Consider the following 15,830-nt stretch of genomic DNA (forward strand, 5'->3'; position numbering starts at 1 on the left):
TATCCAGAACCAGTTTGGGGGTATTCAAATGTAAACTGCATGAAACAATCAGCACTCATAATTTGAATGCATTAACAGCCCCAGTTAAGCATCAGTGAAGACCCCAACTAGCCAAGAATTAATGTCAATTATCTGAGATGTCAGCTTTTGAAACTCTATTCCTAAGTGTGTTCAATCTTCTCACAAAGAAGGGAATGGGTTCATCATTCTGCCATCTCTTCTGTCTCTGTCTTCGTATAGACAATGAAAAGATTTAATAGGAGAGCTTCACCTACATGTGGATGCTGTCTGTGTGATTCAGAACACTGATTTTTAAAAACTACTCACAGTTGCATATAAAGCATGCCAATATACGGGAAGGTCTGCTTATTTCAACCTGTCACTATTTCAACTAGGGAGAGTGGAGATAAGGCTATTGCTCTGCTCTTTTCATGTGTTGATGGAATACATTTACTTATATGTCTGCATAGAACCTAGATCTAAATGTCAGCTGCCTCTGTATGTATACATATGAAGCATGTTTGCTCTACCAAAGTGCCATAGATCCTTTATGGCAGTTGTGAAAACAGTGATGTTTAGAAAGATGAATGTTTAACTTGTCTCTTTTATAGATGGAAAGAGAAAAAATGAACTTGTTGTCTACACTCCAAGAATCTCAGAAGCAATTGGAGAACACCCGGGGAGCACTTTCTGAGCAGCATGAGAAAGTTGGTAGACTCACGGAGAATCTCAATGCTATGAAAAAGCTCCAGGTCAGCAAGGAACGCCAGTCCGCTCTTGACAATGAAAAGGAACGTGACAGCCATGAGGATGGAGATTATTATGAAGTTGACATCAATGGCCCGGAGATTCTGGAATGCAAGTATAAAGTGGCTGTAGCGGAGATTAGTGACTTGAAAGATGAGCTTAAAGGCCTTAAGGTCAAATATGAAGAGTGTGACTCCAAATACGAAGAGGAGAAGAACAGGTATGAGACAGAAACGCAAGCTCTGACAGAAACGATCACTTCATTGGAAAAATCTAGTAGGCAAGATAGGGAACAGGTAGTCCGCCTGGAGAAGGAACTCAAGAAAGTCAGTGATGTTGCTGGGGAAACGCAAGGCAGCCTCACTGTAGCCCAGGATGAACTGGTCACCTTCAGCGAGGAACTGGCCAACTTGTACCATCATGTCTGCATGTGCAACAATGAAACTCCAAACAGGGTAATGCTGGATTACTACAAAGAAGGCAAAGGGGGGCGCACCAGTCCAGAGGGCAAAGGCCACAGATCACCCATCCTGCTCTCTAAAGGTTTATTATCTATAGACTTGGGAAAATCAGATAATGGGAGTGGGGAAAGTAGTCCTTCACCAGTTTCATCTCTCCCATCACCAGTATCCGATCCCCGAAAAGAACCCATGAACATTTACAACCTGATTGCCATAATCCGTGATCAGATCAAGCATCTGCAGGCAGCGGTAGATAGAACAACAGAGCTTTCTCGGCAGCGAGTGACTACCCAGGAACTTGGGCCAGTAGTGGACAAGGACAAAGAGGCTCTTATGGAGGAAATCCTGAAGCTGAAGTCTCTGCTAAGTACCAAGAGGGAGCAGATAGCAACTCTGAGAACTGTGCTTAAGGCCAACAAACAGGTGAGCATGTTTGCTTTTTGGGGGGTGGAAATGGGAGGGACTGCTGATCTACAGTTTTACAGAGATTGGCATCATAAATACTAAAGATTTAGCAAATCCATTTTCTTATTCCAGTTATGTAAAGGCTATTCCCACAAGCTTGCTCAGTCCATTCTGCTTATTAACCCTCACATTAATTCGTAAGAAGAGCCTTACTAGATCAGATTAAAGCCATTTAGGATAAGGCCATACCAAATCATTTTGTTCCAGTAAATGCCAACTTTTTGATAGCCTCTTTATCCCCCCTCCTGGAATCAAATTCCTCTATCTATCAAGCTACTTCTTGGCGTGATCTTGCAACTCCTTAACTTCAACTCCATCCTTGCTGTTGGCTGGTCTGACTATTGAAATTACTTCCTGGTAGATTTGGGACCTAAAATCCAGTTAACCACAGGACTTTATTTCTTTCTTTTGATCATGCTTCTGGTCAAAGCCCTGTACTAAGTGGTGGCTTCTTTATTGTGGTGAAGGATATGGGTCAAAATATTAGCATTCCTTCTTTTACCTACAATGAACGCCAATGCTACTATTATTTTTGCTCTTCATTCTGCCCAGTCAGTAGAGAATTTAAGATCTATGTATCACATTGAGGTGATTGCTGAGGTAAGGGGAAGAATTCTTATTGAAATGGTGGGGCAAACCTTTAGACTGCAGGTGGAGCATTCATAGGAGAAAATTTAAAAGATATTATCACTCACCTAGGCTTGAAACTAGTGCAGCCCATTTAGCAATTTCATTTCACAGTGTGCATAGATTATGGCTTCAGTCTCTGTCATCCCTGTATCTGGGATGCTGCAGACTTCTGTCTGCTCTTGCTGGCATAGCCTTGATCTTTTGTATATGCAAAGTACTTTAGCCAATGAGTTCATTTAACATTTAGTTCATTGTGAAAATGTTCTTCTGCTCTTTTTCATAAACAAAAAGACTGCAGAGGTTGCCCTTGCCAACTTGAAGAGCAAGTATGAAAATGAAAAGGCCATGGTTACAGAGACGATGATGAAGCTGCGCAATGAACTGAAGGCTTTAAAAGAAGATGCTGCTACCTTTTCTTCTCTGAGGGCCATGTTTGCTACCAGGTAAAACACATTATAAACAAGATTTTCATGGGGAAAACAAATGAAACTTAAGGTGTTGCATTATCAGATTTGGAAAGGTAAAGATAGAGTAGTTACTCAGTCTTGTGTGTTTGAGTCAGTGTGTGTGAGAGAGTTTACTTTGCACATTAAAGTGCAAGTTTACTGGTTCAAAAAACATGATGAACATTCTGTTTAACTGCATAAATTTTATATACTATATACACACGAAATTTCCAAGTTAAATATGTGTGTTCTTCATAACAAGAAGGAATTAGTCATGGCAATCAATGTTGCTACCTGAATGTGGAATTCTTTACATTAAAGAAGCTATAAAGTGACAATTTTCACAGTGCACCTAGAATGTGTTCCCTTCTTCTCATCCCCAGCTGTCATTGCAAATAGTGGTGGATTATGTAAATCATAGTCCAATAACATCTGGATAGTCAGATGTTTCTGATCCCTGATTTAAAGCATTATGAAGAAGAAGCTATAATTCAGCAGTGATTAATCATACACAACCTTTAATATTTTGGAGGGCAAATGCTAAGAGTGGATGGCAACTGACAGTATTAAGAAAATGTGTCTTGGAGGTACTGATTCATACAGCTCCCATGTGCTCAAGCGAGGTTAACAACAATTAACTACAAAAGAATGTGTCTACCTTGTCATTTAGTTTAGTAGTTAAATTATTGTGTAACAGTGTGTGAAAGTTTGTTTCTCTTATTCTTGCATGTTCCATTGTTGGGGGATATGCGATTATTTATATCAGGTCATAAAAGATTATCAGTTCCTTGTCTGCATCTTGCAAATCTTTACCTGTAATAAGCTTCCTTTATCATGTCAACATTATGGGTACAAAGTATCATGAGAATAGAGAAGACTGTTTTTTTCCCATGCCATTCATCTGAAAAATACGTGTTATGAGAAATTATTCTGGAAATATAATCTGTAGGTAAGAAATTTGAGACTCACGGACTAACATAAAACAAAACAATGAAGTGACTCTTTTGCAAGAGGGGCTGGACAGATGTTAGTTATGACTGTCATAAGATATAACTAGGAAGTCTACATGTCAAACTTCCATAATTTTCACAATTGCCATGGGAAGCATAGGGTGTAGGGAGGAAAACAACTTAGTGAACTTTGAAGACACTGCTTGCCTCTTTTTCTTGTGTGAGAAACACCTAATATTTCTGTTGCTATTTAATATAGGATTTTTTAATTCTTTATCTTAGAGTTACTTTCAGAGTAAATCAGAAATTGAAAATCACAGCTGCCATTTCCTTGAGTTCTTTCGGCGATGCAGTTGCAGGTTTTCTACCTTCCCTCTTCTGTAGCTTGAGTGTTGCACTAACATCTGTCAGTATTAGGGCTCTTTCTATTTCTCCCGTAGAGTAACGTGTAATGAAATCTACAAAGATAAATTTTCAATGGGAAATCCCCATTCCTCAATGCCAGAATGTGTTTCACACCATGCCCATGTTTCCCCATCTTGGTGAGCTGAATAGGCTTTTCTTGGAAAGGCAGTCAGTCTTTCCAGGACAAAAACTTTCTAATGAACATACCTGAACAACAATTACATAACTAACTACACAATTTCTCTTATCAGCATTTCTGCTCTAATCGCAGGTAGCTTTAAAATACAAACATACATATATGCATTAGTTTTAAAAGAGAATTTCTTGCTTCCCTTTACTTGGTTTCTCTATTGTTACACTTTTTTCTTCCACCCTATATCTGGCAAGTTACGGACTTCTGATTGTTTGTACATTAAGAAATGAATACCCCAACATTTTATATCTCCAAATCTGTGCAAAACGTCTTTTCATCTCTCTCAGATATATATTGATACAAAAGATTCCGTTCTTTTAAGAATGTCTCCAATGATTTATCATTCATCAAAATTGTTAACTCGACAATTTCTATTAATTTCCACATCTTTACTTTGGATCCATATCTTCCTGGAAATAAAGAAGCAAATTCTGACTTTGCTGTCTGGGTTTAAATATAATAAGATTTATGGGGGGGGGGGGGGTATAACTGATGACCCAAATCAACAAAGTTATATGGTCATTGATGATTTACATGCACCTTACATATAATTTTGTTATTTGAATGCAGGAATGTTGGCTGATCAGATTATTCTACCCAGATTGGTGTGTATTCATATCATCAATAAGACAAGTTATTAGCAGCATACTTACTCAACTGTCAACTAGGTTTTAACAGATCTGTTCATCGCCAGAACTGTCACACTGTACTTGTGCAGGTGTAAATAGCAGCCAGGTCTTTTAACCTACCCACCTTTTAACCTCCAGAGATGGGTGAGAATTGTCCAAGACAGCTACTTGGTGATCTCTGCTCTTTACCCTACAGCACAGTGCAAAACAAGCTGTTTGGGAGAGAAGTGGGGAGATTTCATGACAGCAAAACTACCATGTAGCTTCAGTTGCTTTGCCTGTTCTACAGCAGGAAAAGCAGATAAGGAAAGCATTAGACAAAGGAGAGGCAAGTTCAGTAGGTTTGGGGACTGATTTAATGTTTCTCTGGGGCCAATCTCAACCTACTGTTGTCATCCCAGAGTTGCACAGATTTTGATAAATGTTAAAAAAAATCCAAACCAAAAGTGGAATCCACGTTTGGCTTTGAAAGTGGGTATTTTTCACGTTAAGGTGTGCATGATATCATGCCCAAGATACTGCTTCAGTTGAATTGGTTTGTCCCATTTTATTAACACGTGGCTCCATTTTAAACAAACCAGCTGTAAGTTGCCACATTGAGCATGAGTGAAACTTCAAAGGCTAGATGGGAATAATTAATGGCATATGCCCCTTTCAAGTAACAATCATGCCTTGTGCGATGTCCTAATGAAATGCAGACTGGAAAATACCCTGGGATTAATTAACCATTTTAGCTAGTATGCTATAGAATTACAGAATATTTAAATTGCAGTATGCAGAGAAATGGTAAGTGACACTTAAAATAAGCCAGGCTAATTCTGTGCTACTTTTGAAACAGTGATATAATCACTAACATATTTATTTCTGGCATATTTCCAAAAAGAATGAAATGGTCACTGCCAAATTTTTAAGCTTTGACCTGCCCTCAGTGTTTCTACTTCTCCTAATATATTAAGCCTTCTCCAAAAACAAACCTTAATATTTTTCTGCATTTCTTATATAAAACATGATAAATTAATGACATATTTCAAAATCCCCTTTAATCCTTGAAGATAAGACCTTACTTGATATCAAAGCGGTTGTCCAACATTTATTTTTTTAATGTATAAGAGTAAAGATTAACTAGTAATTGCCTGTACAACCCAATGAATGCTTCATTATAATGTATTCTGTTTCTGTAATGGTGGAACAGATTAATAAATTGCCTTTACTCCTACTATAAGAAGAAATTTTGAGTTAGATTTTTTCTATATACTAGCTATTAGGCTTGTGCAAAAATTTCTAAAGTTTCAGAAGTCAGAAGAAATTTGAAAGTTTTATAAGTTGGAAGCCAGATCCGAAGCGTTTGTGTGGCCCACCCCAAAGACTTCAGAATCAAAACCTACCTAAAACATTTTCATTTGTATTTTGTAAATCTCAGAACGCTCCCTCCCAAGATCTTGATCGTCATTTTCATGGAAAGCAATTAAGCAAAGTGAAAAAAGCTTCCATTCCTCTGTAAATTAATGGAGAAATTAACGGGAAAAAGAGGGAACAGTGTTTGCAGTGAACAACACAGAACTCTGGGGAAAGTAGTTTGGGAAGGGGGGAGCCCTATGACAGAGAATTCAAAAGGCCTTCCCTAAACTACATTTCCCAGAATGCAGTGCATTGCTCAGCATCAGAGAGATTTGTCCTTCCGCATCCAGCCAGGGTTACAATAAATTTAATATTCTACACTATGATTTTTGTTCCTGGGTTATAAATGTCATTTCCTAATTAGTTCTATCATAAAAACATGGTGAAAGTTTATTAAACTGCAAAAAGTCTTTCCATGAGGGGCATTGTGTTATAACACATTTTGCTGTAGTATACTATCCAGTCCACCAATTTGACATCATTATCCAGCGATTTAACAAAGTATTTGGCGCAAAAACAAAGCTCCTGGAGTAGAACTCCTACTTTCAAATAAAGGGTTATACAACAGGAGATAACGCTTCCAAACTAGGAACATGTTGTTGTTAGGCTGGGTTGCCATCTCTCGGGGGTGTTTGATGCTTTCTGTACGCTGGTTTTTGTTCCTGGTTTATACATGTCATTTCCTAATTGGGTCTATCATAAAAACATGGTGAATGTTTATTAATCTGCAAAACCTTTGTCTTTGCATGAGGGACATTGTGCTATAGTACAATTTGTTATCCAGTCCTCCAATTTAACATAGCCATTCATTCATTTAACAAAGTTTTTGCCACAAAAACAAAGTTCCCGGAGTAGAACCACTACTTTCAAAGTATGGACTACACAATTGAACAGGAAATAATACTGTCAAATTAGGAACATATTTTTATTATTTTAAAATGCTGTTTATAAAACCTTCTCCAAAACTCCATGGATAAGTTGAACATTCTGAAATTTGGTGGGCTATGAGTGGTAAATGTGTTCTATGATTGTAACGAGTTTCACCAGATTAGCTGTAAAAATGAAGGAGAAAGAAGCCCCTGAAGTTTCCCCAATTATAGTAATTATGTGCAATTACTATAACAAAATAATAACAAAATTTTGTTAATCTCATTAACAAATTTTCACTAACGACTTTTGAACTATTTTTAATGGATTGCATATGCATATTGCTATGCATAAAGTGCTAAACCAATATTCTCAAAAGCCTGGATTATGCAGAATCCAGCTTTTGGAAACAAGCTGTGTGTTAAATAGTTTGCATGCTGGTAACATTTTAAAAATAGCTTTGCTAATAGATTTTCTGTACAAACACCAATTTTGGTGGAGAATGTTGAAGGAAGTCCACCATGTTATTTGAGACTTATCATCTATCTTGATGCTATAAAATAACAACCTCTTGTGAAATATGGCCTCCCTGGTGTACTGTGTGTTGTGAATTCCCTTTTTATATGTATATGAAAATCAAAGATGGATCTGTCTTCAGTTATTGCAGGATATGCTGCAAAACAATTGGTAAGATCTGTAACAAGCCTTGGAATGACTCAACGTGCTCTTCTTATATAACTTTTCTGTGTTTCCATAGAATATAGTAATCATACCTTCTGGCAAGGAAAAGCCAATGAACATTAATTACAATGTCCTCCACCAGTTAATGAGGTTGAGCAGAGCACAGTTAAATGATAGCTATGATCTGACAGCTTTGTTCCTTAGGTCCTCAGGGTGAATAGAAGGCAATGTATGCAGACAAAGAAAACCCATCTTTCTATACAAAAACGACCCCATTTTGAGATGTGCAGTCACTTTCAGAATGAAATGCTTTGGTAGAAGCAAGAATCTAAACTTCAATAGTATACATTTTGACTTCACCTGTTATATTGATGGCCATCTAAGTCCATTAGAAAACCCCCTCAAAGTCAGGTCATGATGATAGGGCTTTTTAAAGGTCTACTAAACATGTCATAAAGTTATGAAGATTTGTTTTCTTTTCTCCATGACATTTCATATTGGATGTTATAGATAGTGTGTGTGTGCACATGCATGCATGCATGTAGATATTTTGCAGTTCATGACGTGCTTCAAATGGATTGAAAGTATGGATAGATCTGTTTATTGATTAGTCCACTGATCATATCAACAGTAAAAGACAAAACCAAATAGAAACTAATCACTTTGCTAAAACTTGTGTAAAAGAGTCAGTCGGAGAATTTAGATAAATTAATCACCATGACAAAGGGATTTCTGTGAGAGAAAGAGATCTCTCAGGTGGGTAACTTTCAATAAACAGATCTATCTATATATACAATCCATTTAAAGCATGTCATGAACTGCAAGATTTGGGTGCAATGTCCTGCCCGATATTGTGCGTATAAGTTTAGCCTTGTTAAGTGCCAGGGAGACTAAAGCATGCATTGGGATGAAGATACAAAAGAGAGTTGTCCTCTACTTTTGAAAATACATTACAATCTCCATATCTGTGAGACTGGTATCTGTGATTCAACAAAATAGGTCCTCTTTAGGCATTTTCTGTGCTCTCCAGCACAACTCTATAATGGCCATGGGACAGAAATCCTCAATTTCAATAGGGTTTGTTATTATCTGTAGTTTTGTGTATCAACATAAAGTCCAGAATTGTATCCTCTGCAAATGTGGGAATTATACTGTATATACAATCTAGTAGTTACAGAGTTCTGTCGGCCCATCCTGGCCAGATACGCTTTCATATTACACAATTAAAGCACTGTGGTTCCTTTTTAAATGTCATGGCTCCATCCTATTGAGAAAAAAAATTCAGGTCCTTTGTGATTCAGAGTACAGAACTAAAGAAAAGCATGAACAATCTTTTTTTGGGAGCTAAACATTGAAATTAACCGTAAGTAGTGTAAGAAAACCTTAAGAAATTAGCGGATTTTCTTGCACATACATTGGAGTTTTGAAGGCACAGTGCAATAGTTAAATCAACTTGGATAATTTTACCTTGTGGTTGAAAGATACACCACACTCCCAGTATGTTGGTTCATTTATTTGGGAGTGAGTTTATGTGAGTTTTACTGTATTGTAAAATTGTCCAAATCTCCTAAGCCCACTAAACACAAGGATTTTGGAAGTGATTATTTGCAACTACTTCTGCACAGAGCTTGGAAAAGATACTTTCTGGATTATCACTCCCAGAGTCCTCTAGCCAGTATAGCCAGTATTGTCAAAAAGGAAGTATTTCAAGTTCTGCTTCTGCAAGTCTGGAAGCTATATGTTCTGCTGTAAAACATAAGCCAGAAGCACCTGGATAGCTATTTTCAAGAGATCTACAAGCTGCCCCTGTAGAAATCAGTTCAATTAAAAGAAACCTATGAAATAATTCTTGGATACTGATGGTCAAATACTTTTAATTGCAGATGCGATGAGTATGTCACCCAGTTGGATGAAATGCAACGCCAGCTTGCTGCAGCTGAAGATGAGAAGAAGACGTTGAACTCCTTGCTCCGTATGGCCATTCAGCAAAAGCTGGCTTTGACCCAGCGCCTTGAGCATCTTGAGCTGGACCACGAGCAGTCCAAACGGGTGCGCACAAAATCTGCTTCCAAAGCCAAGAGTAGTAACCCCAGCGTAAGTCATATACGGTCATGCGGAGACAGGTCGGAAGGGTCTGTGCTTAACAACAACCAGGTGTTTTGCAGTGAGAAATATAAGATATATTGTGATTGAGAAGGCAAATAGGAGGCCATATATATGCATCTGATGTTTGTGCTGTTGAATGTCAGCATAAATCCCCACTATATTAATGTTGCAGTGATGAGTGGATTTGTACTAGTATGTTGTTAAACCATGTAATACAGGTTGTATTATAGTGGTCTTAACTGTACCTGGTTCACAAGCATGGGGAGGGGAGATGCTGGCAACAAGTTTAATGGTGGAGAAGCACTTGGCTCTCTCTACCATGAACAACTTGGATTTTGCTGTTGGTTGATAAGTGTTAAAGGTGCATCCCAGGTATGCTGCACCAGGTGTTACTAATTGTAGCTTGCAAAACACAAATGTGGTCCTTTTCCCCGGGTGACAGGTCTTCTTCACATCATGGAGAGAGCGCCTCTGACAAAACCTTTGTGTTCAAAATGTTTGAGACGTGGCGAAATGCATCCTTGAAAATTAGATATGTAATATGAAGAAACCAACCTGCTGTGGCTGTTAGTTGCTCTCGCAATCACCATTTACTAATTGCAAAAAGCTTTCTTGTAAGCTATAAATGCTGGAACAGCCTAATTGGAAGGATATCTTCTCAAGCCCTCTGTTTGCAGCCCATGCTTAATATCAGAGAGAAAATTGCACACTTACAAAAATAATAATCAATGAGATATGCAATATTGCATGTCCCGAAACAAACATAATGCTAAAAGAAAACAAAATTCGAATCTTCAGAGCCATTATGTTGGGAGGAAGTACATATACTACAAATGTTTCTGTAGTATCATGTTGTTGCTTCTAACAGTGTAATACATCAGAAGGGTGTATTGCACAGTGGGCATCATATAGCCAAAGTTAAATTTATTAAAAAATCTCCTTGATTTTGGTGGGAAAGTTAAACAAGTGTTGTTTTCTCCCACTGCAATCAATGGAATTTTTAAAGTGCTTAAGCTCATGCCCTTTATTACTGTAACTGCACAGTATACATGTATAAAATTAATAGAAGTATGTTCTAGTATTGTCAAGTTGCAATGCAGCTGTACTTAACTGTCAGTATTAACTCTTAATAGGTTAGTGTTATAGAGCTCTGAGATTTTTTTAAGTAAAAAGACATTGCATTTCTTATGCAAGCACACATTTTACAGGGCTCTACATTCTAGGCACCAGAAATTAAGTGATCTGTTTCTTGCTAATGCATAATTACGAAGTAGAATAGCATATACAGATTAATCTGTTTCACAAAAAAGTTGTCCACTATTGAACATTTAAGAGGCCTTTTAGCCACTTAATTTCAATATGTTCGATAATTTTTTTGAAAAAAGTGTACTTCATAATTGGTGCCTATAGAATGCTACAAGACTGGGGGGAAATGTTGCTTTTGAAATTGTGATAAATTTAAGGAGCACAATAAGGCACATTTTAAAAAAACGAAAGAAGAAACAAAAGGAATCAAAAGTGCCTAGCCTCAAACATTATTTTAATGTAAAGCCCTGTTCATTTTGTACTCTTTTCAAAGACCTTTGTATGCTTAGAATATTATTACTAAGAAGTCATGCAGGACTGCACAGCTGTGTCTTCAGATAGTAGTAATATTTTCCCCTGCCCTAAAGCCATGCTAATAATAATCTTGGTGTTGTACTGCCTCGTCTCATATTACTCTTCCTTTTAGATGATCAGCAGCTTGCTTCTTCTCTCTTGCCACTCTGCCTATAAAGTAGTTAGGAGATACAGCAATTTTACTGTAAGTCTAATAAGGAGACGTGCTGCCTGCTTTCGGAGCAAAAGGAAGCTAAGTGAGAACGGGACCTATGAGACTAGGAACAAAAACTGTTCACAATGACAACAATACAAATATGAAAAAAATGAAATCAGATTGAAAATTTCTAAAGTAGAGAATCTGGTATCTAGAAATTAGAGAAATAAAGCCCTAGGAATGGTCCAGTTTAATACAGAAAGTGGAGGGTCAGCAAATGTGAATGGTCTGTTTTTTCAGTTGGTTGATGACTGATTGACAGCACAAAATGCCTCGCTTTATTATGACATTTGCAGAAAACACTGTATTCTCTTGAATCTGAGCTTTAATATTGGTATTTGGCAGGTTTTGGTAGTTTTAGAAACATACCTTTTAACAAAAGGGTTGATCCTGCTTTTCTCCTTTTTAATGCACAATAATCCAGAAGGCCTTCTCCACCCTACTATCTTACTATTTTTATTTTTACAAAATGCCTTGAGAATAACTAGGCATTTAGATTGATACACTACTTTGCTCTGTTAGAAGCAGCAAACTCTTTTGCTTCCACGTTGACAGGGGGTTGTTGCTTAAAATGCTAAAGGTATCCTTTCCTCTGCTGGGCTTTGTGACCCAACACACACCAGGGAAGGATATTTGAAAGAAATCAATTGCTTTGGCAGGCTTTCCAGGTAACTGAAAGGAAATAGGGACATTTCAGTGTTGTACATGTGTCAGTTCACTTCGCTGGTTATAACATATTTACGGTTATGTTCTGTGTTGAGTTATTGAAAAGGCGGAGATTTGAGCAAACTTATTACTTTCTGTTGTTATCTCAACCTCTGTTCTACACACAAACACATAGAGAGCCTTCAGACTTGCACCATTTTTGGTCGCTCCAGATCAAAAATGGTGCTCCAACCTATAATAGCTAAGTAGCAAGCCCTGCAGCACTTATCCACTGGTCAGCTGTAGAGGTTGGCTGGTTTTAAACACAACTAGCAAAGGAAATTCTGAAGACTCCCCAAAGGTGATATACTGTTGTATATAAATTTAAGACAGGCTGTCTGGACAGGCTTGTTGCACCGGTTGACTGACTAGCTTCCTAAAACTAACTTTTGCTATAATATTCTCATTTTTGCTTTCATTGAGTTGGCGATCCAACATGGAAAACCCACTAAGCCATCACTTACCTCTGCGAGTGGAACGGTTTTCCTGAATGATTTTACTGACCTCTACCATGGCTGGCATGACTGACCTGCATGTTTCTGGAGAGGCTCCTGCAAGACCTCTTTCCTACTCACTGCCGTTTACTTCTGCTTGAGCAGCGTAGCTTGATTCAGGACTTGTAAGACACTTTTTCTTCCTGCACAGCTTTTGCTAACAGGCCATGCGTCAAAGCATTGTTCCAGATGCTTTTGAAAAGCACCCATGAGCTACATTGGCTGCTTTTCCCCCCTTTACAAAAACTAACCGATGCCCCCTCCCCTCATCAGACTCCTGTACTAAGGGACCTCTTGCAGCACACTTTTGTGTGTGCATGTGTGTGTTCTTGTTTTCCTTTCTTGAACTGAAAAAGAAAAGAAATCCCGCCCAGTTCTAATGTGTTCACTTTTGTGTTTTTTTACTTTTCACTTTCCAGCTGTAGAGTAGTCCCCGGAGAAGGCCAGTGCAACTTCGTCCCTTCTTAGCCTGTGGCACAAAGAATGGAAACCACTGATAATGAACCTTCCCCCCAACCCTTTTCCTCAAACAAAACCACGTAACTTTCAATCTGCAATCCCTGTTTGTAGTTTTTTGGTTCTCCTTTTGCTTTTTGACACATTATGTATCAATACAAACAAAGCTTTATCCTTTTAAAATGCTGCTGCAGGAAGAAAACTTACAAATGCTGAAGAAACCTACTTCAACATGTAATAATTGCCATGGTAGCTTATGGCTTATTAGAAATGTTCTGGTTGGTATCTCACCCCTCCCTTTTATTTCATTATAGAGTGTTTTTTTATTTTAAGAAAACAACAGTGATTGTTTAAACCTGTGCACTTTTAATATTTTGATATTTACTTTGACGTCTTTTTATTCTTTTTGTAGAAGAGTTTATATTAAAGAACAAAATCCAGTGACTTATGTTTATAGGCTGTCTCCATCTGAGGCTTCTGCTTGATGTTCTCCCCTCTGCATATCGCAGAGTTTTATTATTGCTATTTTTCTCTGCATCATGTTTAGAAAAAGAGCTTCAGTGCAAACCAGGATTTCTGCTAAACTATATATATGCTGTGCATCAGCATCTTTTTTCCTTTCCTTTTTTAATTATAAAATATTAAGCTTTATCTGTTTGAAATTACTGATTTTTAACTGCCATGTTAATTGAGAAATCCAGGGTATTCAAATTCTGGGGTTTTTTCATATTGTATTATTATTCTTAGGAATAGTTCAATGTAACAAGAAGAAAACTTGACTTTGCTCTGGTTTAAAACAGTTATAGGCACTTGAAAATAAATATTAGTGTTACCTATAAATTCCAGAATGTCTGGGTTTTAGGAAAATCTTATGGCGTATGATTGATTAACAGAATTTTATACAACTATACCACTGAAATTCCAAATTGGAATTGGTTTTTGTTACTACTTTTTTATTGTGCCAAATTGTGGTACATTTTAGAAGGAAAAATTCTAAAGTTATCCGTGCTAGGGTGTTCGATTTCAGCGCCTTTTTTGTCATTTAATTGTTGCCAGTAGTGCCTTTCATAATTTCAAAGGGAGGAGCTTAGGCTAGCTTAGTCTGTCCAAGACATGGTTTGGGAACTTAGAGGTGATGTGGAGCAATAAGTGCAAAGCAAACTCCCCTTCGACACATTTTGTAACGGCTAGACCCGCTAGAGAGGTGAGATATGCGCAAAATTGTAAAAAATTCTGTTAGTCAATGATACTTCATCATGCAAATTCAGGGGCACAGAAGAAAAAAGAAGCAGACAAGCAAACACAAGAAGCAAAACCAGAATATACTTTGCAAACCAAAATATGGATGTTGTTGAATAAAATAATAAGCAAGATGTATTAACACATTTGTGGTTGCAGTACAGAGGGTGTTTTGGAAATATTGGTGTTCTGGTAGATATGTATGGTGGTGGATCCAGTTAACCATAGTATTGTTTGCAAATGTGAAGATGAAAAAGGAGACATTTAATATTTTTCTCTTGCATGTTATATCTAATCCAATGTGATTTCAGGAAACAGAAACACAGGTGTGCATCAACAAGGTGTACCTGCTGGTGCTAATTGTTGAGGCCAAAGTCTGAATGATTGAATTTGGTACTTCTTGGTGGGAGGGTGGAGATCACCTTCCTCTAAAATAAAAAGAGTAGAAATTTTGATAATAATGTCGTGGGGAAAAAGCTTTCTGTTTGCTGGAAGAAACGTTATTATTCCTAGAAGGTGGGGACTTATATTTTCATCATCTTGGTTACAGTATTGACTCATGGTTACATTTAAATCACATCTCTATGTGGGTATTTATTTGAAATGTCAAAGTACTGTATTATGTTATTATGTGCATTACTTTTTAGTGGTGGATTGGTCTCCATTTTATTGTCATATGCATGTACTATTGCCAAGTAACCTTTACACAGTCAGTGAGGGGAAAGGAGTCAATGTAATGGCTTAAAAGGAAGATGTGGAAATTGATTACGGTCCAACTTTTGTGTTCATTTGATAATTTTAGGAGGTGTAGAGGAAAAAAAGAAGAGTTCAAATTAATCCTAAAAGAGTGCATGTTGTGTAGGACAGCATCTACCTGTGTAAAGGTAGTCACATTGGCAGTATCAATAAAAGAGAAAGAAGAGCTTTTGGCTGGTTCTGTTTTATTTTTGAAATGGTTTTAAAATGCAAAGCATGCTGTGCTGCCCTTTAAGGCTTCTGTACACATTATAGGCATGATCCAACACAGCTTTTAAATCCCATTGATTTCAGTGGAAATGGTCCAGACATGAATACATTACTCTGTCATTGAAATCAGTGATGCTTAGATGTGATTTAACTAATGATGCTTAGATGTTATTTAA

General features: G+C 37.4%; 1 protein-coding gene across 3 annotated transcripts in view; it reads left to right on the forward strand.

Annotated features, from left to right (window-relative positions):
• BICD2 (BICD cargo adaptor 2) overlaps positions 1-15,610 on the forward strand; it is a 113,128-nt gene extending 97,518 nt beyond the window's left edge. Inside the window, exons 5-8 of one of the 3 annotated variants that reach the window (XM_060766028.2) lie at positions 612-1,631; positions 2,595-2,746; positions 9,756-9,966; positions 13,413-15,610. In XM_060766028.2, the coding sequence (XP_060622011.2) occupies positions 612-1,631; positions 2,595-2,746; positions 9,756-9,966; positions 13,413-13,418 (1,389 nt within the window). In that variant the 3' untranslated portion in view covers positions 13,419-15,610. Of the gene's footprint in view, positions 1-611; positions 1,632-2,594; positions 2,747-9,755 lie in introns of all 3 variants that reach the window. The other 2 variants (XM_067463557.1, XM_060766027.2) reach the window with 2 other exon arrangements.
• The last annotated feature ends 220 nt before the right edge of the window (positions 15,611-15,830 follow it).

Source organism: Anolis sagrei, chromosome 2 (assembly GCF_037176765.1).
Source record: "Anolis sagrei isolate rAnoSag1 chromosome 2, rAnoSag1.mat, whole genome shotgun sequence".
Taxonomy (NCBI): Eukaryota; Metazoa; Chordata; class Lepidosauria; order Squamata; family Dactyloidae; genus Anolis; species Anolis sagrei.